Source organism: Falco naumanni, chromosome 13 (assembly GCF_017639655.2).
Source record: "Falco naumanni isolate bFalNau1 chromosome 13, bFalNau1.pat, whole genome shotgun sequence".
In the NCBI taxonomy this organism is placed as follows: domain Eukaryota; kingdom Metazoa; phylum Chordata; class Aves; order Falconiformes; family Falconidae; genus Falco; species Falco naumanni.
In genome coordinates this window covers 8338183-8359278 of record NC_054066.1, presented here as the reverse complement: position 1 = coordinate 8359278, position 21096 = coordinate 8338183, and the positions used below count along the sequence as shown (strand labels likewise).

The 21096-nt window shown below is 41.8% G+C and overlaps 1 protein-coding gene across 1 annotated transcript in view; it reads left to right on the top strand.

The window, feature by feature from the left end:
- SPSB4 (splA/ryanodine receptor domain and SOCS box containing 4) overlaps window positions 1-21096 on the top strand; it is a 90250-nt gene that overhangs the window by 11216 nt on the left and 57938 nt on the right. Inside the window, exon 2 of the mRNA XM_040613821.1 lies at window positions 13715-14570. Within this exon, the coding sequence (XP_040469755.1) occupies window positions 13877-14570 (694 nt within the window). The 5' untranslated portion in view covers window positions 13715-13876. The remainder of the gene's footprint in view (window positions 1-13714; window positions 14571-21096) is intronic.

Sequence of the window (21096 nt, the reverse complement as noted above, 5' to 3'; positions counted from 1 at the left end):
TGGTAGCACAGGGTTCCTGTTCATCTCTCTGCATTCCTTGAGGATGTCTTCTGCCTTTCCTGTAAGGATGGTGGTTATGTTTTAGTATCTTATACCTCTCAGAGCACAGAAAAGTGGCCTCAGATGGAACCAATTTCTCTATCCCGCAGACCCTGATGGTGCTGGGGAGCCCACCATTAGTAACTACCGCAGCACAAAAAGGCTTGACGTCTGGGTGCTGCGGTAGCCTGGAGCTCATCTCTCATGTTTTCAGCTGCTGGCCCAACAAATTTTTGATTTTCAAATTATAGGTCTTTCAATCTGGTTCTGGCTTGCTCTGCAAGTAAGAATATGCCCTCAGTTCCACTGGTACATGGCCACAGGTTATTTTGAACCATTTTCTGAATAAATACTTGTATTTCTGCAGTATATAAAGTTGCAATGTCTTGCATAGATTGTCCTTAAATCCATGCAGTAGCTTCAGAAATTGAGATGTGTTTATAACTGGCTTTTTTTTCTTTTGAGGATTTCAGAGAGGACCCTGACACTACTTCTACTTATTGTCGTCCTCCCCTTCATTGTACCGTGTTAATTAAAAGTGATGACATGTTTTGATAGTTACTGGTGAGTCTAGATTGGGATTGAAACAGCTGTCTGCTACCTAATGAAAGATGGTGGTTGAGTGTGCTTCCATGATTTTTCTCTTTCCAGTAGTGCCAGGTGTGCTGCACTGGCTCTAAAAGCCTGTGTTGTGGGGTTGGAGGCAAATGTCTTAAAAGGCTACTAAAAAAAATGGGGAAAATTAGTGTTTTCAGTAGTCTTCATCTATGCATCAGTTTCCTCCCCTTTCTTTATGTTGATTATGAGTGGAACATTAAATAAATCAGTCTTTTGGTTCTGGAAGTGTATGAGATTAATTTCTTCCTTTTTTTTTTTTCCTCTTCTCTCCTCTAATTTTGGACAAGATTCACTTTTATGTCCATTGCAAAAATGGGCATTTACTGACCTTAATCTTATTTCAGTGATGAGCTCATCTGCATCATAGAATCTAAATTTAGTCAGGCAGATCCCACCTGTGGGGGCTGGCTAATATTTGCAGCTGACTTCTATAATTTGGAAACAAGTGGTCTCGGCATACGCACAAAGTGGAATTGAAGTGGGCCAGTGCTTGTGGAGAAAACAGGAGCAGCATCTACTGGTGATTAGTTGCAACGATGAGGCCTCTGGAGCAGGTTCAAGAAGGCTCACATGGAAAAGAGCTCTGAAGGTGGGGGAGAGTCAAAACCTTAATTCTTAAGAAGAAGGGGAAACCCAACAGGTACCCGCAAATGAGGCCTTTCCTTCTTTTATGCAATGGGGTGAGTTTGGTGTAGAATCTTGTGGTGATGATTAATGAAAGCTGGTTAGCTTTTATAAACCAGTCTTGCCTGGTTGTAATTATTTTGGGGATGTTTCAGCTTTTTGTGAACAGTTGAGTCCTAATATGAGAGCAGGCTTAAGTCCATCTGGAAGGCTGTATGATTTCAGCAGGACACGTGTGGTTTCCCAGTATTGAAGAAGCTGATAATGGGATATACAGGGGAGGGAAGAGGAGAAGGGGTGAAAAGGAGAGAGAGACTGGAAAGACCGGGTTTGTAACAGAAAGCCCTTTGCCATAAATATGTGATGAAGATGATACACAGGGCAATTGAAAATACCTGTTATTCATTCCTTCCCTCACTGTGGAGGAAGATCTCTGTCAGTGAGCGAGATTCTTCAGGTTGAAGTGTTAATAAACTTCAGGATTTTAACGCTGCATTTAACTTTTGTACTGTGTAAATTACTTTCTTCAAACGTATCTCTATTTTTGATTTCTCTTCTGTAAATTGTAACATAGTTAATGATAAATATAAAAATGCACAACTCGGATTTCTAGTATCTTTAGATACTTTTTTTTAACCTGTTGGCCAAAGGGCTTGCTTTCCTCAACCAAAACAGTTTGTAGTGTCCATGCAGTATCCAACATGGTTTTACATTCAAAAGAGTTGTCCGGTTTGTATGTGACTTCCAAGTCTTTTGTAATAGTAAACCATAGTTTGCTTGATAAATACAAATTTGCATTTATGCTCATGTGAATACGTTGGTTAGATGTCAAATGGTTCTGGAAGGATCTTCATATTAATCACCTCAGTTCTACCCTGCCTGTGCTGTTCTTGACGATGTGGCAAAGCTCTGATAAAGTTGAAAAAAGAATAATTTTCACAGTATTTGTTTGGGAATGCAGGCTGTATTGAGTGTGTTAGGGGGTTTATAACTTAATGGAAAATGATTATTTTTCTTAGAGGTAGTCCCTTAATTTTCAAGATATTTCTAAATGTTACTTTTATTCTTTACTATGTGGGAAATCAAGGTGGTCTGTATATCCCAATGCTATCTAGGGTTTCACTTGTTTTTCTAGAATTAAACCCTAACTTTTTTGTTAAAAAAAACCAAAAAACAAAAAAACAAACTGTTGATGGAGCTCAGCTTGTATTTACTGATGTGCTTTCTTTTTGTGTATAATGCTGCTGATCCAAATTTAGACTGAGCATATAATTCTCCAGGGCAAAGCAGGGGCTTGCCTGAGTGTTGGAGAATTTGTGTCTGGCAAATTTAGAAGATGTCTTGAAGATTCCACACACACACCCCAATATCAAATATGGAGGTTTTGTGCAAAGATTAATCAGAGTATGCTCATTCTAATACAGCTTTTGTAAGCCTTCCAGAATGTGATGCTAGTAACTTTATTTTGGTGACAGTACACCTGGAGATTAAGTACCAATCTCTTTTTATTCCTGTCAACACTTGCATCCTGGGACAGTTTTCTTCCAAATAACGTTAAGGTTTTTTTCCTCTTTCACCCAGTGCATTAAAGAATGAAATATAATTAGTAATTAATTGTTACAAATAAACTGCTGCTTGAAAGGAAATCCTCTTTGAAAGTCTGTTTAGCAGTGGGAACTAAAGTGTGAAGTTATTTTGAGAAATACCGGCCTTGCGTTTCAGTTTACAGATGATAGTCTGTGTTGAGACTCCTGGAGGTAGGCACAAAGCTGATTTATTTTTATCCATACCTCTATTAGGAAGTCTAGCGTATGTTCTTTAAAGTACTTCCCTGTGGTCAAAAATACCTGAAATTGTTGGCACTTGTAAAATGAAATTCTTCTAGGATGTACACTGTTAGGGCAGTAGTAAAGAGATGTCAATACTACTCAAAGCAGCAGCTTCCTTCAGCATGGCTTTTCCTAGTTGGAGGCCCTCTCTGATTTGAACACTGGAAACAGTCTGGGGTATTTTTTCTCTGTAGAGCAGTATTTGTTTGAAAAGGCAGCCTTTCTGCTTAATCTGGCTCTAGGACAATGAAAGATCCAGAAAGAAAGTAACACTCCAGGTAGCTATTGGTGACAGCCAACGTGGCTTCACTAAGGTCAAATTGTACCTGACAAGTTTGGTGGCCTTCTATGATGGGGTTACAACATTGGTTATTAAGGTAAGAGCAACTGATGTCATCTACCTGGACTTGTGCAGAGCCTTTCACGCTGTCCTGTGTGACATCCTTGTCTCTGAACTGCAGAGACATGGATTTGAGGGATGGACCACTCAGTGGATAAGGAATTGGCTGGATGGTCACTCTCATACAGTTGCAGTCAGTGGCTTGATGACCAAGTGGAGACCAGTGAAGAGTGGTGCTCCTCAGGGGTTGGTATCAGGACTGGCATGTATAACATCTTTGTCATCGGCACGGTCGTTGGGATTGAGCGCACCCTTAGCAAGTTTGATGAGGACATCAAGCTGTGTGGTGCAGTTGGCACGCTGGAGGGAAGGGATGCCTTCCAGAGGGAGCTTAACAGGCTTGAGAGGTGGACCTGGGCGAACCTAATGAAGTTCAACAAAGCCGTCCTGCACACGGGTCGGGGCAATCCCAAGCACAGACACAGGCTGGGCAGAGAATGGACTGAGAGCAGCCCTGAGGACAAGGACTTGGGGGTGTTGGGTGACGAGAAGCTCAGCATGACCTGGCAATGGGCATTCACTGCCCAGAAAGCCAACTGTATCCTGGGCAAGGATCAGGTTGAGGGAGGGGATTCTCCCCCTCTACTCCGCTCTCGTGAGAGACCCCCCTGCAGTGCTGCCTTCAGCTCTGGGGCCCCCAACGTAACAAGGACATGGGCCTGTTGGAGCGAGTCCAGAGGAGGCCAGGAAGATGGTCAGAGGCTGGAGCACCTCTCCTAGGAAGACAGGCTGAGAGAGTCGGGGCTGTTCAGCCTGGAGAAGAGAAGGCTCCGGAGAGACCTTATGGCAGCCTCCCAGTGCCTAAAGGGGCCCGCAGGAAAGCTGGGGAGGGACTTCTGACAAGGGCATGGAGTGACAGGACGAGGGGGAATGGCTGGAAGCGGGCAGATTTAGATTAGATGCTAGGAAGTTTTTTCCTGTGAGGGTGGTGAGACACTGGCCCAGGCTGCCCAGAGCAGCTCTGGGTGCCCCATCCCTGGCAGTGCCCAAGGCCAGGCTGGACGGGGCTTGGAGCAACCTGGTCTGGTGGAAGGTGTCCCTGCCCATGGCAGGGGGGCTGGGAATGGATGATCTTGAAGGTCCCTGCCAACCCAACTGTTCTGTGATTTACTACAGAGACCCAAAGTCTCTCATATCTTCAGGAGAAGTCACAGACTCTTGATCTGAGGATATAACTGCCTGTAAATCTTTAACTCCTTAAAGCCCTGTGGCCTTTTGCAGCCTCTCTCCTGCATTACTATGTGCCCTACATATTAAATTAATAGTAAACACAAATGAAAATGCTACTGTGTAAAATGGGAGAGCTTTTATGTGCAAAAGGAAAATCAGTTATATTGCTTAGAGCTCAGGCAATTTGTTTCATGGTACTGCTTTCTCAATCATCCCCGCTTGTCTGGGCAGTTGTTATCTGCTGATAGATGGGTTTTAGTAGAGGCACGTGTTTAAGGCAGATGAAATTCGTTGCTGTTGCTTAAATGTGTTGAGTTTTTGTTGATAAAACATTTATTTCCTTATTTAACAGGAAGTTGGTTTATCTTCTTGTTAGCACTCAAAATCTGTACATAACTTAATTTGTGTCGCCTCATCTGGGAAATACAAAATCATCTCCACAATTTGAATTTGTGATGATGCTTCCTTAACTTATGTAAAGTGTGTTTACTTTATTTCTGTTCTTTAAAAACAGACACTTTAGAAACTTCAGGACTAGCAGAGCATTCCTTCCTGAATTTGTGTCTTGTGGCTGACTTGCTGCGAAATCTTTAGGACACTTTGCCTGCAGTTACAGCTCTGACGGTAGCTCATTCCCTTCTGGGTTCCTTGGCAAGATGTGAACTCATGGTCCAGCCTGGTCTTCCATGTGGTTACTTCCAAGATGTCTGTCTTCTCCCCAGCTGCCTCTCGCTGCTGTTCTGTCAGATTTGTCTGATGATGGCTATTGACTGAAGTAGTTAAGGGGGAAGGTTTAGGAGGGACGCAGATGGTGTGATTGTGTAAGCCTATTTTCCTGTAAAACAAAAGAATATGCTTTGTTCAGGATCAAACTTGTTCTCATGTATTAATCTCCTACATGTTTGTGCAAGTACAATGGCTGGGTTTCCTCCAACCCTGCCCTCCCCCTCTCCCAATGCAATCCTGAGTGGAGGAAATGGGCCTGAGCCCCGCATGTGTTAGTGGCTTCCGTACAGCAGATCACCCACGGTTTGTCCAAGACAGCCTATTTGGGCATCTCTTCTGCATCAGTCTATTCAGCTCGCTGTAGGGGGAAGAATGTCTTCAACTGTTGTCTGTTGTGTTTGGCCAGAGGCACAGTATGGGTTTTTTTGTCACTGGAGTTTGGAAGTGCTGTTGGAAGTACTCAAGTCCTCCAGGTCGGATCAGGAACTGCCTCTAATGGGCTGCTTCAGCTGGAGCATGCCCACTGGCCATGAAAGCATCTGACAGGTATTGTCTGTATGCTGCCAATTCAAATGAGAATTAAACAAAGACTTAGAAGCAAAAGAAGAAGGCAAAAGCATCCTGGCCATTCCAGACGCATTGCAAATTTTAAGTCATTAGTGAATGTCTTATTTATAGTGAGGCAAAGCACTGGAAACATCCAGTGCAAAATGTATAGACAGCTCCACTCTCACAGTGCCCATCTGTTGTAGAGTCTGGTAAGTCCACAACAGCCTTGTGATGCTTTAGGTGCCTGCAGAGCTGCTATTAGTGGATGTTCCTCCCTACCCCCATCCTCATCATGATACTGCCCCTAGAAAACCAGTTGTTACCTAGGGTCCATCATGATGTATAAGGACTCACCAGGCTTGGAAAACGTTGATGCACATAATATACTAAGACTGAAGCTTGAGCTAAGGGGGCAGATTTTCACTGGAACATGTTATTACAGTTTCTCCAGTTGCAGTAAAGTTCTGGTGAACAATGGTGTCAAGCTAAAGGAGCCCTGATCTGACTGTCACTTTCTAACATCTTTGGACCTTCCTTCCTGCTTGGGGATCATCCCTGGGATTTGCTGCTGGCTAGACTGAGGAATGATGTTTTCCAGGAGTCTTATCTTTCATCTGTGGCATTGTAACTTATTTTAAAGGCCAGCCGGCTCTACTGTACATTACAGCAAAAGGAATCACATCAAAAGAATGGTTGTGAGAAGTATTTGGCCGCATCTGAGGTCATTGTTTAACAAATGTTCTGGTTTTGAAATTGAATCTGTATGGGTATTGATCCTTTACAAAGCTGTAAAGGTAAAATGTAATATTAATTGTCTAAAAAAAAGTGTTAGGCTGGTGAAAAGTAGTAATGACTGGAGAGAAATTACAATATTAAAACAATTATTCCTTGGGCTTTAAATCTCATGTGGTCTGACACTTATTGGTAGTACTTGATGAATCACAGCTGAGTAGAAATGTAAAATGGCAAATGATCCTGTAAAATCCAAAATGGAGTTGAAAACATAATTCTTAATTTAATGTTAAGCCTTTTTTCATGTGTTGATTTGGTCTTTTAATATAAACTTGGTACTTGAATGTTCAAAATGGCTATGTCAGCCATTCGGGAAAGACAGGAAGGTATTCACTGTAACAGAAGGGTGAAAGATGAATTGATTTTGTGCCAGAAGGGTGAGGAAGATGTAAGCAGAAGCTCCTGACTACTGAATTTAGATACCAAGTTCAGCTGTGCCCCTTAGGGCAACTTGAAGCAACTGTGGAAATTTACTCCAGGGTTTGGGCTGGTGCCTAAATAGATAATTCTTTCAGCTTTCTTTTCTTTTATTTTTTTCCCCTCTCTTTCCTTATGCCAGAGCAAGTGTTTACATGACTGCCTGATGCCCCAGATCAGAGGGCTTATCCACCTGAAAATAACCTGGCAAAATAAATTACTACACTTCCTTTAGTTTTCTGAGGCAGACCCATCTCGAGGCCATTTGAATGCAGGTGGCTGCAAGACAAAAGGGAAAAATGAATAGGAAGGGGTGGTAGAAGGGATGTAGCAGCTTGAACATCTGTAAGTTTATGGTAATTGTGGAATCACATGGGTATTCCTGTTAAATACCCTGAAAAGAAAGTGAATGTTTCCTTTCAGTAAGGAATGTTCATGTTCTTTAAAAGTACTAGCGTAGTAAAAAAAGTAATTTTTATTGTATTATGTTGTTATATTGTTTTTTTGAATTACACTGCTGTATTCTAACTGAAAAGTAAGTATGTAAAAAAACAAAAAAAAAAACAAAAAAAACCCCCCAAAAAACCCCAAACAAAACAAAACCAAAAAAAACCCAAAACCCTGTTTACAGAATTGAAGTGGTTTATTGTCATCTTTCACATTTCTACAGAATATAAATGTTTGCATCTAAACCCAACTTTCATTACCGGAGAGGCAAATTCCAGAAACACATGCAGAGAGGCGGAAGGCATCAAACCAGCCCAAACCCTCAAATCAGCTCAATTCCAAGTACAGTGGATGAAAGCATTTAAAAATACACATTTTGCTGTATTAATAGCTACACAAGATTCTTTCTGAATTCTTCATCATATGACTAAGGTGCTTCTAACTAGTGGTACAGATGGTGTGGTATTTCAGATTATTCTAATTCCAAGCAGCTAAATGCACAGTCTATTTTAATAACAAGCTTATCTTGAATTGTGAAACAATTACATTTTTTTAACATTACAAAACAAGTTACTCTTTATGTAGGAATGTCCTTGGGATTTTCAGGAATTGAAGAAGTCATGACTTACTTGTGGGATGAACAATGCAGCAGTTAAATGTCATTTGCTCAGTGTGCATGCAGCATAACATTTTATCTGTAGCACAGGACAGTTCAGGGTATCCAAGCATTTTTGACTTTTTGCATTGTTACTGTATATTCCCAATCTGACAAAGAAAGCCAACATTGTTCAAAATGGGCAGTAAATCAACAGTGTCAGATACCAGGATCTATAGTTGAATCCAAGCTGGCCAATCTTTTTTGGGTGCCAAAAATGTGCTTAATTTATTGTCACTCTCAAAACAGTGCTGTCGTTATGCAGCTGCTTGCACACTGGGAATGCAGTTGATAGACGTTGGGCTTCATGCCTTTGTCTGGGTGGAGGTAAAAGGCCTTGTTCCTGAACTTCTAAACCCTTCTTCATCAACTTGCCTAGCTCAGCAGAGCTGCTGTTTTTCTTCTTTCTAATGCTTCTGTAGAGATGATAGGACTAGGGTTAAATTTAAAGTACTCAGACACTTAGGGTACTGGTTCTGTTCAGATATCTGGGGAAAACTGGTTTGGTGCCCGTGGAGAAGATGCTTTGATTCAGAGCTTCCCGTTGCAATTCTGTTAAGAGTTCAGGAGCCCTTGCTTGCTGGTGAAAAGCCCAGGTCAGCAGAGGCGGTGGCAGTGAAGTCTGGCTGCAGGAAGGAAGAAACCCAACAAGGGTCAATAGCAAAAGGTGGGAACTGCTGTGGGAAAGTTTGAAATGCTGGCAGATAGAGGCATCCCCTTCCTTGCTTTTTCTGATAGACAATTTCACCAATCAGTGTTGTTGATTGGGACTCACCTGGCTGGTTCTTACTTTTTTTGGTAACTGTCAATTTAGGAGAATTAACCTAAGCCTTAGCATGTTCTTACTGCAGTTTTTGAGTTGCGTTTATGTGGTGTCATTTCTCATGGGTGATTTTCAAGCTTTCTGCATGTCTAGCTCATAATCCAGAGGGAAATACAACTATGAATTCTGAAAGCTGACTTGCAGAAAGCATGTTTCTTTTATCGGCAGTTATGTTCTACTGATGTCAACCTACCGAGTTGTTAAAAAATGCACCCTGTTTAATTACAGCAAAATGATGTCCCAGCAACCCTTTCTCTGGTAAGTTTAATTTGTGGTTTTATTGTGAAAAATTTCCTTACATATTTTGGCAGTCTGCATGAGGACACTGCTGAGCGACGTTGACACACTTCTCCTGTTTGGAGCTGGCTTGCTCTTGTACAGTACATGTAGTCTAATCATCATACCCTGACAAAGCGTGACATGAATGTGGAACTGTGTGACAGAAATAATTTAGGTTACAAAAGCTTAACAGTCTTCTCAACCAGAGATTTCTAGTTGCTGAAGGAGTGTACTAATGTGGTGGTCGTTCTCTTCCTGTCAAAATACTACTTTGTTTTCTACAAAATATCTTTTATCACAGGGATAACTGATGAAATTTAGTGTTTCAGTTGTAGTCACTGAACAGGTATAAGGGAGAGGTCATATATTAAGCCAGATTGAAATATTTTCTTATTTGCCAATTCCTGTAGTGGTTTGAAATGACTGGAAGTGCAAAGCTTTGGGAAGACCTTTGAAGCAAAACTATACAGTGAAAATGCATGTTCTTTTAATTTCAGAATATTTGTGTGCCTAGTGAGAGGGTACAGGCAAGGAAATTTAAGTTTCTCCAAGTAGTATAAGATTACAAAAAGTCACGGCGGTTGAATGGTGGTGCTGTGCTTTGCAAGTTTTAATTAATTGAGGAGATGGTAAGAAGGTTGTACAACCAGCTGTTTCAGCAAATGGGTTGAATACTACATAATCCAAAATGAGTAACCTGTTCTTTCAGGTTGACCCACAGCTTTTCCTGTGTGGTGTAGCCATCCAGTCCCGCAGACAGGGAGCCGGTTTGGGGTACCTTTGCCAGATCTGTCACTCTGCTTCCCTTTGTGAGCATGTACTCAGCTTTCCCAGCAGCCCCCCACGCACAGTAGTTGCGCAGCTGTATGGGGAGAGGCTGCCTGGAGATCCTGGCAGTAATGGTGTGTGACCAAGGCTTCTGTGTTGGGGGTCTGATGGTACGAGAGATGTAGGGAGGGGGTGTTTGCCAGTGGAGATTGGCTGGGTCCTGATAAGCTGCATTCCTGCTACAGCAGTTTCTGGTGAGGAGAAGGACAAGGTGATGCTTCTGCCATTCCTTGCTTCAGTGTGGGTCTCTGCCATCTGCTTGGTGTGAACGGACAGGATGCAGACAAGGAAAGGGAATAGCTGATCTTGGCTTTGAGACAGGCTGCTCCTGAGAGAATCCAACGGGACTGTTATGAGCTGCCAGGAGGGTGTTCTGCATGAGTCGCTCACATTAATGTTGCATGGATTGCGAGCTGGAGGCATGTGTTTCAACCTCTCACTGCCTCCTCCTACAAAGTTTTCATGTCAACTGCTACTCAGAACCAGCAGTCAGAGCCGTCAGATCACAGCCAGCACAGGGTTACACCTTTTTTTGCTGTACTGGTACAAATGATTAAAAACAGTGCCTTTTTTTTTTTTTTTTGTTATTTACTTGTTCAAGTCTGGTGATACTTGAATGAGATCAGTAAGGCTATAGTTGGCCTTGTAGTAGAAGCTGAAATAACTACCAGCTACACAGAACTAGGATGCAAGACAGTATAATATGATGGGTGGGAGAAAGTATTTGATGAAAGGTAGCTTTTGAGCTGTTCTGCTGCTTAGCAACTGCCATGTCTTGAATGCATTGGTAACTGTAAGATTTCTACACTATTGTTCAGTCCTATGTCCATACAAAGCTATTTGGCAAAGCATCACATTATATAATTAAATGACATGGTAATGTCCGTGTATAAAGAAAGACCTAACTGTAAGATGCAGTTTCAAACCAAAGTACTTACTGAGCACATCCCAGAGCAAAGGCACAGCGGTGTGTGTATCAAGGTACTTATAATGATGCATTTTACTCCTCTGTATTACTGGTCTATCTATTATCAGCCTATTCGTTACAGTTTGGGGCACATTAGGAGGAATGTCTGTGGCTTGCCAAGTGAGTCACTTTAGTGTTTATAATCTCTTGGTGATTTGCCAGGCAAATGTCTGTGCCAAGTTTAGTTCCTCATGTGATGAGGAAGTGATACAGGAGGATGCACCGAGGACTTCCCCGGCCATCTCCCCTCAGCATTGACAGGAATGTGGCAGTTGTCTTGTGCTTTAAAGAGTAAATTTTAAAAGGCATGTAGAGCTAAATCTCATAGAGAAATCATCGAGGTTCCTTTGGAACATCTGACATTTTCCCTTTTTGTATCTCCCTTTCAAGCTCAAATAAGCACCTTTTAAAAAGGAACAACCCAATCCCAAGCACGTGTTCTTCTAGGAGAGCTTGCTTACTGATGATGTTTACTCCCTGGTATTTCCCTGTGTGTATATTAAATGATTATTTCATTTCCCCCAGGGTGGTTTAGTGTGGAATAAAGTACTGAACTTGCTTCAGCGGGCCAAATTTGCCATAGTATCTTTGAAACAGCCCATGAGTGCCTCTGCAGTAGTGGAAATGGCAAGTGTCAACTCTAACGTAATTACTGATTAAACTTTCAGATCACTTTTACATGGTTTGGAAAGAAGGATGGGGGATTGTTCAAGCTAATCTTGTGGGAAGCTCCTGTGGATTGTTCTGAAGCCTTCTGTAGGCATGATATGAGGGGCTTGGGGGCTTATGTTTAATTTTGATTTTTGAAGATTAAAATTAGGTGTAAAGAGGTGGTTGTTTTATGATCAGGTGTGAGCATATACCCATATGGGACCAGCCACCAGAAAATATTTTTATATAGTAACTGTCACATGGCTTTGCAAATCAACTTTTAACTTTCTTTTAACTTTCTTTTTTTGGCAAAAAAAGCTTTCATGTAACATAGGGGTTGTTTCATTTCTGTATTTAATACACGCAGAAAAAACTTTACATGGTGTTGGCCATTGTAAGTAATATAAGAGCTTCATTCACTTCTAAAACATAGTTGGATGGTAAATTTTACAGGTATTTTTTTCCTAGATTACTCTTTTTATTTCCTTCCCTTGTGAGTGTATGTTGCTTACTTCTTTCAGAAATGATCTTTGCAGTGGGACAGGATGTCTGGGGTAGAAGTTCTTTAAAAGGAAGAATGTAGACCTGTGACTTACCAAGTAAAGTCTTGCAAGATGTATGTTGCAAGACTTTGCAATGCCTATGTCTGCTGGTTTGTGCTTTATGAAAACCAGCTCTCACCTAGGCTCTTCAGGCTTTTGGGAGTTTGGTGACTTTTGCTGCTGCTTGAAACACTCCATTGCTCTGTCAGTAAATGAGCAGAGTGGGTCGGCTCAGCTAGATAGGAGCATTCCTGGACCTGGCGCTTACTTTGCTAGAAGACAGAAGTATGTCTGCTGCTGCAGATACTTTACTTGGTCCCATGTCAATCATCCACTCATTTTTTTGGGACTTTGCCTTAATTTTTATTCCTTCAGTACTTTTAGAGGTTCTTGGCTTTCCTTTATGTTTTACCTGAGCTCTAAAATGTGAAGGAATTCAATTTATCCAGGCTGTAAAAACTCTTTCATGGGTGTTTTTGACCATTTCCAGCTAAATTATCACGTTTGTCTATGGAAGCACAGAAATAATACATTTCAAAATCATGTTTTCATCTTGGTGTGTCTTACTGTGTTCCCATCCTCCTCATCAGCGTAATACTGAAATATAGAAAACGTGGGTTAGCCTGCTGTCCAGTAGCATGAAGAACATACCCAGCTGTAGTAGCTGCCTATTACAGAAATCTGCCAAAACCCTGAAACTGCCTTTCTTCATTTGTCCTTCCATGGCTCCTCTTCCCACTTTTTTTTTTTTTAGCTTCTTTATAAAAAAAAACCCCAAAACCTAAAGCTTGATGAATTTATTTTTGTTTTTATGTAAGAACAGGATAGGTTAAAAGGAAACACTAAAATTTTGCAGCCATTTGCTGTCAGCTGCATTTATTTTAATAACAGCGGAGAAGCTGAAGCCCTCTGCCAGGACCCAGGGAAGAGAACAGCTAGGAATAAAAGGAGATTCCGACACAGTGCTTATTCCTGAGGCTATGAAACAAAAGCATAAGTGAAAGTGAAGCTATGGCTGAACGTAAACTTTATCACTGTTGCTGGGGATTAGCGTATGCCTTCTTCAGGCCTGCTGTGAACTTGGCCAGACAAAATAGGTGGAAGGGCAGAAGGTGGGGGGGAATGTCTGCATCCTATTATGAATGGGAGGAAATGACTGTCTGCACTCTGGGCGCTGGTGGGCTCGGCGTCCTGTGGGCAGGCTCGTCAGCGCTGAGGGATACTGAACAAAAAGTGGTGAATTGTCAGCTTTGGTGTTTAAAATAATTACTAGGGATGAGAAGAAGTTCTTTAAAAATATGCTGTGGGTTTTCTGTTGGCTTTCTTAAACTAACTGGAAACTTTCTGCTTTCTTTCAGGAGCATTTTTTCTCTGAAAACATTGCTGCTAAAAAGCTCCAAACAGGAGAAGTAAATCCAGTCAGCTTGTCAGGTCACTGGCTCACTGTAAAAGTGCTTTCATGAGGTAACGTTGGGCCAAAGTCAACTTTTCTTTCTCCTTTGTCAGTCTGCAGCCAAGCAATGGGCCAGAAAATCTCAGGGAGCATAAAGTCTGTGGATGTGAGGGAGCCCCCTTATAGGCCTGTCAAACGAGAGCTGAGAGGCCCGGATTTTTGCAAGCCAGCACGACTGGACATGCTGTTGGATATGCCCCCTGCCAAGCTGGAGGTCCAGTATAAGCATGCTTGGAACAATGAAGATCGCTCCTTAAATATATTTGTAAAGGAAGATGATAAACTGACTTTTCATAGACACCCAGTTGCCCAAAGCACAGATTGCATCCGGGGCAAAGTCGGCTACACGAGAGGCCTGCATGTCTGGCAAATCCACTGGCCCACAAGGCAACGGGGGACTCATGCTGTGGTGGGGGTCTCCACAGCTGAAGCTCCGCTGCACTCGGTGGGATACACGTCGTTGGTTGGTAGCAATAGTGAATCGTGGGGCTGGGATCTGGGACGCAACAAACTCTACCACAATTGTAAAAACCAGCCTGGGGTCACGTATCCTGTCTTTTTGGAACCGGATGAGTCTTTTGTACTCCCAGACTCCCTGCTGGTGGTTTTGGATATGGATGAAGGGACGCTTAGCTTCATGGTAGATGGACAATATCTTGGAGTGGCCTTCAGGGGACTAAAAGGGAAAAAACTTTACCCCATAGTCAGTGCAGTTTGGGGGCACTGTGAAATTACAATGAGATACATCAACGGACTTGACCGTAAGTGTTACCATGTTTCTTCACTACGCTGTCTTTCAACTTTTGTCATGTAGGATTTTTTTTTTCTTTATCTTTTTGTTGTGATTGTGCTGGGGGGGAGTGGACTGTCCACTGTGCGTAGATTGCATCCCATAGTTACAGCCCATAAGTACTATCTATCAGATGTGTCTTATAATGATGACATAGATTGTATCAAAATATCTTCCCCTTGTGCCAAGCAGAGTGTCAAGAAATCTGTGTCTAAAGACAGCGAGCAAGCTGAGAAAAAAGATCTTGAGAAACTTCTTGAGTATATTTAACAGAACAGTTTACTGGAGGATGTGTTTTAAATCTGTGGTTTTCAAATAGGATTTGTGGATCTTATAAAAATTTCCTGTAGCAGTGGGAACTCTTACATGGTGTGCATAAACATACCTGAATTCAGGCCAGTAGGCTTTCTTTCCATAGTTGCCTTGCCAGGACCCTCAGAAGCAGCTGTGGATCCCCAAGAATCTGGGAGCTCAGGTCAAGTATTGTTTTCAGCAGTTTGCCTGAAAGAGAGCTCTGTTCCTTAGTTCGTTTCAGAAGGTGCTCCCTCAGGAGCATTTTCCTCTCCAGAAATATCAGGTTTTGGATAAGCATTAGCTATCTTTGATCTAAAGGAGTAATATCCCATTAAATCGTTCTGGAGTAAGGAACAGCATGTTGTTGCTGTGACCTTGAAGTAGTAGCCCACCAGAAGATGAGTTGCAGAACTGGGTCTTGGCTGGTTATGCTTGCTGCTGGGGTGAAGATGTGTGCTCTGCTGGGTCCACACACGGCACAGCGTGTGTTCGGTCACGCACAGTTACCTACCTACAGCCAGCTCATCGGCTGCTGTCAACTGGGAAGTAGAAGGCAGAACGAGGTAGTAAGTGGAACTTTGTTCCTGTTTTAAGACTGTATTTCTGAGCTGTAGGAGGAAAGAGGAATATAAACATGCAGATTTAACAAAAAGAGATGACTAAACTAAATTTTTGTGGGTTTGGGGCTTTATGAATGGAACTTGGTCTTGTATGCTTGCTATTACTCTCTTTTTACAACACCTGACTTTCAGTTACTGATTTCTGAAAGAATTTACTATTCTTTTCAATTAGGATGGGGAGGTCTAATTTTTTTTCTGTCAAGAATTAAATCTCTGCTCATTAGCCTTACACCTGACATACAAAGTAGAAACATAATTAAATAGCTTGACCCTGTTTAAGATTGCCTTTTTGTAAACATCTGTAATAAGCACTGGGGCAAAAAGTCTTTTTCTACAGAAGCCCTGCAGGTTATTACAGCCAGATGCTAAATGGCAGCTTCCTGAAGTGCTTTCATACAGGGGAATATCAGAGGATCATTAAGTATTTTGCAATTACACAGACACTGCAAAGAGTGCTGTGCTGACAGCTTTTTTTTTTTTTTTTTTTTTTTTTTGTTGGGGGGTGTGTGGTAGGGGAGAGATACTTCTGCAAAGTGAATATTTGTGTGCGAAAGCAGGTTTTATAATACTGGGAATATCTGCCAAGCTAAGCAAAGTACAGCTCTGCTTGATCCACCACATCCACACAAGGAATCGTTCTGCATTCCTTTTGTAGCCTTCGCAGGGTGGCTCAAGGGACCTCTAGAAAGATGAAAATGCAGGAGGAGGATGTGAATGAGTTCGGTAGAAATTACAAAATAAAAGGGGCTAAGTAGGGAAGGATAGCTGTGGTCTGTGAGATGGCAGAGAGAAAAATTCCCATCCGGTTTCTCGTGGGATAATTTTGCTGGAAGAGGCAGGATAGCCTCCTAAACTATCCCTGAGAAAGTCAAAGTATTCTTTTTTATTATTATTATTCTTTTTTTATTCTTCTTTTTATTCCCCCCCCCCCCCCCCCCCCCCCCCCCCCCGAACCCATGGCTAAAAGTAAACTTGTGAACTAACTTTTATGTAGGCCTGAGTGTTAGTGTGATTATGTGAAGAGGAAGTTTAAAGCCACTTTGCCATGGGGCAGTTTGACATCCTGGAATCACATCATTTGTTATCACATGTTCACTGATCCATTACTGTTCTGTAACAAAAACAGCATTCAAGAAACCAAAGTAGCTTGTTCAGCTGGTGCTTTAAAGCAAACACTTCTGTTCTCTGCTAAAAGTGTTTCTATCCAGCCAGCCCTTGTGTAGCTATGCAAGTTTGGTCATGGCACTCCTCATGTTTGCTCTCATAGCATGTAATATTACAGGTTTTTATAATTGTTCTTGTGAAAATTGGAGTAGATCTTGAAGAACAGTGAGACACTCATGTTGCATTCACAAATTCAAATACATTTGAACATACGCATGTGTGGTTTTCTGTTTTTTTTTCTTCTTTTGCTTTATAACCTTACAAATTCTCCCTCTTCCCCTGCCTCCCTTCTTCCCTGGTAGTGTCTCATACTGCTGATTGCAGCTTTTAGTAGATCTGGCAATAGTAACTTAGCTGTTTGTGAAACTATGCTGTGAAACAGTGACTTGTAACTTGCTATTTAGTGACTGATTGTTACTGCTCAGAATGCATACACCACAGCTTGCAATGGTTGTTTATGTGGTGTCTTACAGAGCAAATGGAGACCTTGACTGCAGGGATTTCTAGTATTTTCAGTACTTGCTGTTTAAATTCAGAGACCTCTGAATACTTGAAAGGCCTGTGTAATTCAGTCGCCTGGCAAAGAGTGAAAGACTTGCAGGAATGGAAGAGAGGAAGGATCAAATGATGGGCTTGTGCAGCTGCAGTGAACTTAAACGTATGTTGTGGCGGTATAGAGATGATGCAGACTTTGAAGTATGTTAATTACTGCATAGATGGCAGAATCCTGGAAGGGTAATGCTGCAGGTCAAAGACTAAGAACCTGTGTGCCCTCTGGACTCTGGGTACTGCTCCTAGAATAATGCTGCAGTTAAAATCAGTTGTAGCTCTTCCAGCTGTATCTGTTAACCAGAATATTCTGCTTCAGAAGCCACTTTGAGCATCATGTGATGATGTGCTGTGACTCACAAGAGTTTTTCACTCAAATTTGAGAGAGTCAGAGTTGCAAATACTTGTCAGGGTTTGGGAGGAAGGTGGGGGAACAGGATGAGGAGTGCTTACCATAAGTACATTGAGTTCTTCCCAGGACAAACTTCTTTGATCAAATGCTATCAGTATTTAGCATGCTGATGCTTGCCCAGCACTGAAGTTTTACAGAATTTTACATCAGGCTTCTGACACATTGCCTGTTGCAAAAATTAAACCCAAATAAAATAAGTGCAGCATATGTTATTTTTCAGATGCTCTTTTTGTCACAGTACACGCATGTTTAAAAAAAGCTAGGCTATTTATATTGCTTGTCTAATGAGGAGTCCTGAAGACTATTTATAGACCGGAACAGAGAAATAGCAAAACACTTTTGTATAAATGTATATTGCAGATCAGGACACATGCATTAGTATTTGTGTGTTTAAACAAAGTGGTGGAAAACCACTTTATATATGTGTATATATAGGTGGAAAACACCTATATATGAACACTGTATAAGTGTTCATAATACAGTGTATCATAATACACTGAATAGGTGTATTAAAGCAATCATCCCAACAGAAGTTCTGGGGTGCTGCTTTTAAATGGCAGCAGCCTGTTCACTGTGCCTGCAGTGAGCCGGTGCAAACATAAAAGTGAGGATGTTTGGCTGGGTGCAGGGAGCCGTATCTGCTCCTGCACAGATGCCCAGGACCAGCAGTTGATGTTTCTGGATCCTGCGCTCCCTCTGTGGCACTGGGTTGCCTGGAGGAAGGGTGATGGCTTTGGCTGCTGCCTCTCAGAGGTTTGGCTGCTGGTGCTGAGCCTGCCCCTGCCCCTGCAGCCGGGGGGGAAGGAGCCCTGGCCTTGTTCTGCGGGGCAGGTGTAGGGAAGGAGGGAGGAGGGGGCTCAGGCACATCCCCTTTGTTTGGGATACAGCAACAGAAGTTCTGGGATGTGGGGGCTGTTCAGACCTTTAGTTTGTAGCCCTGCAGAAGACGGCAACTTAACCCTTGAATCCCTTGCAGGCCTTGGGTTGCTCGTCTAACATTGTGAAACAAGGATGATGTTTCTAAGCTAAAATAAAAACTTTGGAGCCAAGAAGCTTAGTGCAACTTTCCCCCTCTTTCCTACTGTTCTCAATTTATTTTAATTCACATTGGTCTGTCTCTATCATACCACAAATGCTAATTATAAATACGGACTTTTTACCATATAGAAATCTAAGTCAAAATAGCAAATTGTTAACTGCCAGGAGAAATGCTGAATTTCTCATCAGACTCTCTGGGTTTCCCCCCAGATAGTTTTCAATTAAACTTTTAAAATGGATATGTTTTTTTGTTTATCTCAACCTGCTTGGTTTATATATTTATGTAAGACATTATTTCCATTGCAACCTCCAGAGTAACATGCTCTGAAAATGCAGTATTGCTAAACCTTAGGAACTATTTTCCCTACAGACATGCAATCAGAGTCTGAAGCGGTAGTGATTAAGCGGCTAATGCTGTGAAGAAGCAATCTTTAGCTTCTGAGATAATTTAATAGGAAACAGTATTTTCAGTTCCTACTTCAGGAATCTGATAGCTCATTGTTGGGGTTTATTTGTTTTCTTCCACATGCACCCCCCGCCCCCCTTCCCTGGGTTAAGTGCATTTCTTGTCCTTTAATCCTAATTTGTTGACACTTTCTAATTAATTCTTAGCCTTTTCTCAGCAGGCTGAAACTACTATGTTGTCACTAGAATATGCTGCTCAGTTAACTGGCTTTTTGCTCCAGCCACCTCCTGCCCCTTCCTGGGGGTCCCTGCATTACACCTCTTGCCCAGATACTCTTCTTTTTTTTCAGTCCTCCCGTTTCTTTCCTGCCTTCTCCAGCTGAGCTTCCCTTCTTTGGCACCACTTACCAATAATAAAGCCTTACCTACCTCCCCCTGCCTCCTCGTCCCTAACTTCAGGTAGGGCAGGTTTTGTTACTGGTAACAGTAGAACATCGGGTGCAGTGGTTGCTCTTCCAGGGCAAGGAGAAGGACATTTCATTTCAGATTTAAGGGTGTGACTTTAGCTGTAATGATGAATGGTCTTTGTAATGGTCTTTTTGGGTGAATGTCAAATATTTGTTTTCCTATTTGTAGATATTAATTGTGATTGGGTAGAGAATAATTCGGTTACCTCAGGTTAGTAGCAAATAGTTGCTTATGGAAGTATGTAGCTAAAACCACCTTCTCAAGCTCCTATGCTTTTAAGATTAGCTTTGTCTTGTTTTATACAACTTTGACCTATTAAGACCTCTAGCGATAGAGACTCGGGCAATCTAAGGCACTCATTAGCTTTACAGATAAGAGGGGTTTGGGTTTTTTCTGTTACAAACTAGTCTAGTTTGTTTATTTAACAGGGAATCCAGTTACCATTGGCCTAAACTATAAGAAGGTTCTGGCATACTTCAAGTTTAGTAGCTCCTAAGGCTAAGAACAAGCGCCAGTAGTCCACAGCTGTGTTATGGTTTCTTTGCAACCTGCCATTCTTCCGGCTGTGGTTCATAAAGGTGCCATGGCAGCTGCCAAATCTGGCAGTTTAAAGAAAAAAAGGCATGTTGATGTGTTCTGATCATGTTTCCACTGACTTCCCATGTATCTTGTTCTTAAGAAATAAGAGCCTTGCATAGTGATGACTACATCTCTGTTCTCAAAATTGAAGTCGATGTTGTAATCTAAAGTTACACTTTGAATATCGTATTTATTGCTCTAAAATAGCAATTAGAAAATTGATAGCCTTGCTTAATCCTTTTATGAATTTTCTCAAGTTATGATGCCAGAGTTACTCAGTGACGTGAACTAATTGTCACAGGTTTGTATTAGAAGTGGAAATTTATAAAGGGTATTTATATTTGGATTTGCTTTATCTGTGTTGCTGTTGGGCATTGTACAGCATAAATCCAAGCTTCATTGCAAATAATGATGCATCTGCAATACATTATCCAGTGATACGTTTACTTAATTACAAAAAATGTGTGTGCTTTGTCCACTTTGATTGTTTTCATAGAAGTTTTCTCATAAGCTATATTCTTCCTTAAGATACTACTTTGTCTCTCCAGCCACAGAAATTTCTTCCCTTCTGCAATCACAAGCCCTTTCTGCAGATGGCCTCTTTGTCTTCCCTTAAAGACAGCATAGCTTCTCTATTAGGAGAGGCAGGTAGCCATGTAATTTATAGTTTGGGTTCAGAGCAAATTCCCCTTAAAAAAGGTAAACATGAGAAGACTCTGATCTTCCTGGAGTATATTGTGGTGAGTGGCAATTTATATACTGGTCTCCATACTATGGCAAAATCCATATTTTTATGGTAAATTGACAGGCAGCGTGCCTGAAAACAAGCATGTCCAGAAATGCTGCTGTGTTCCACAGATGGTTCCCCTGAAAGTAGTGACGCTGCTGTCTGCCTCCCTGTGTACATGAGAGGAAGGCTGCCCCCGTAGTAACGCTGTGTTAAAATAATGCCGAGGCTGTGAAGTCAG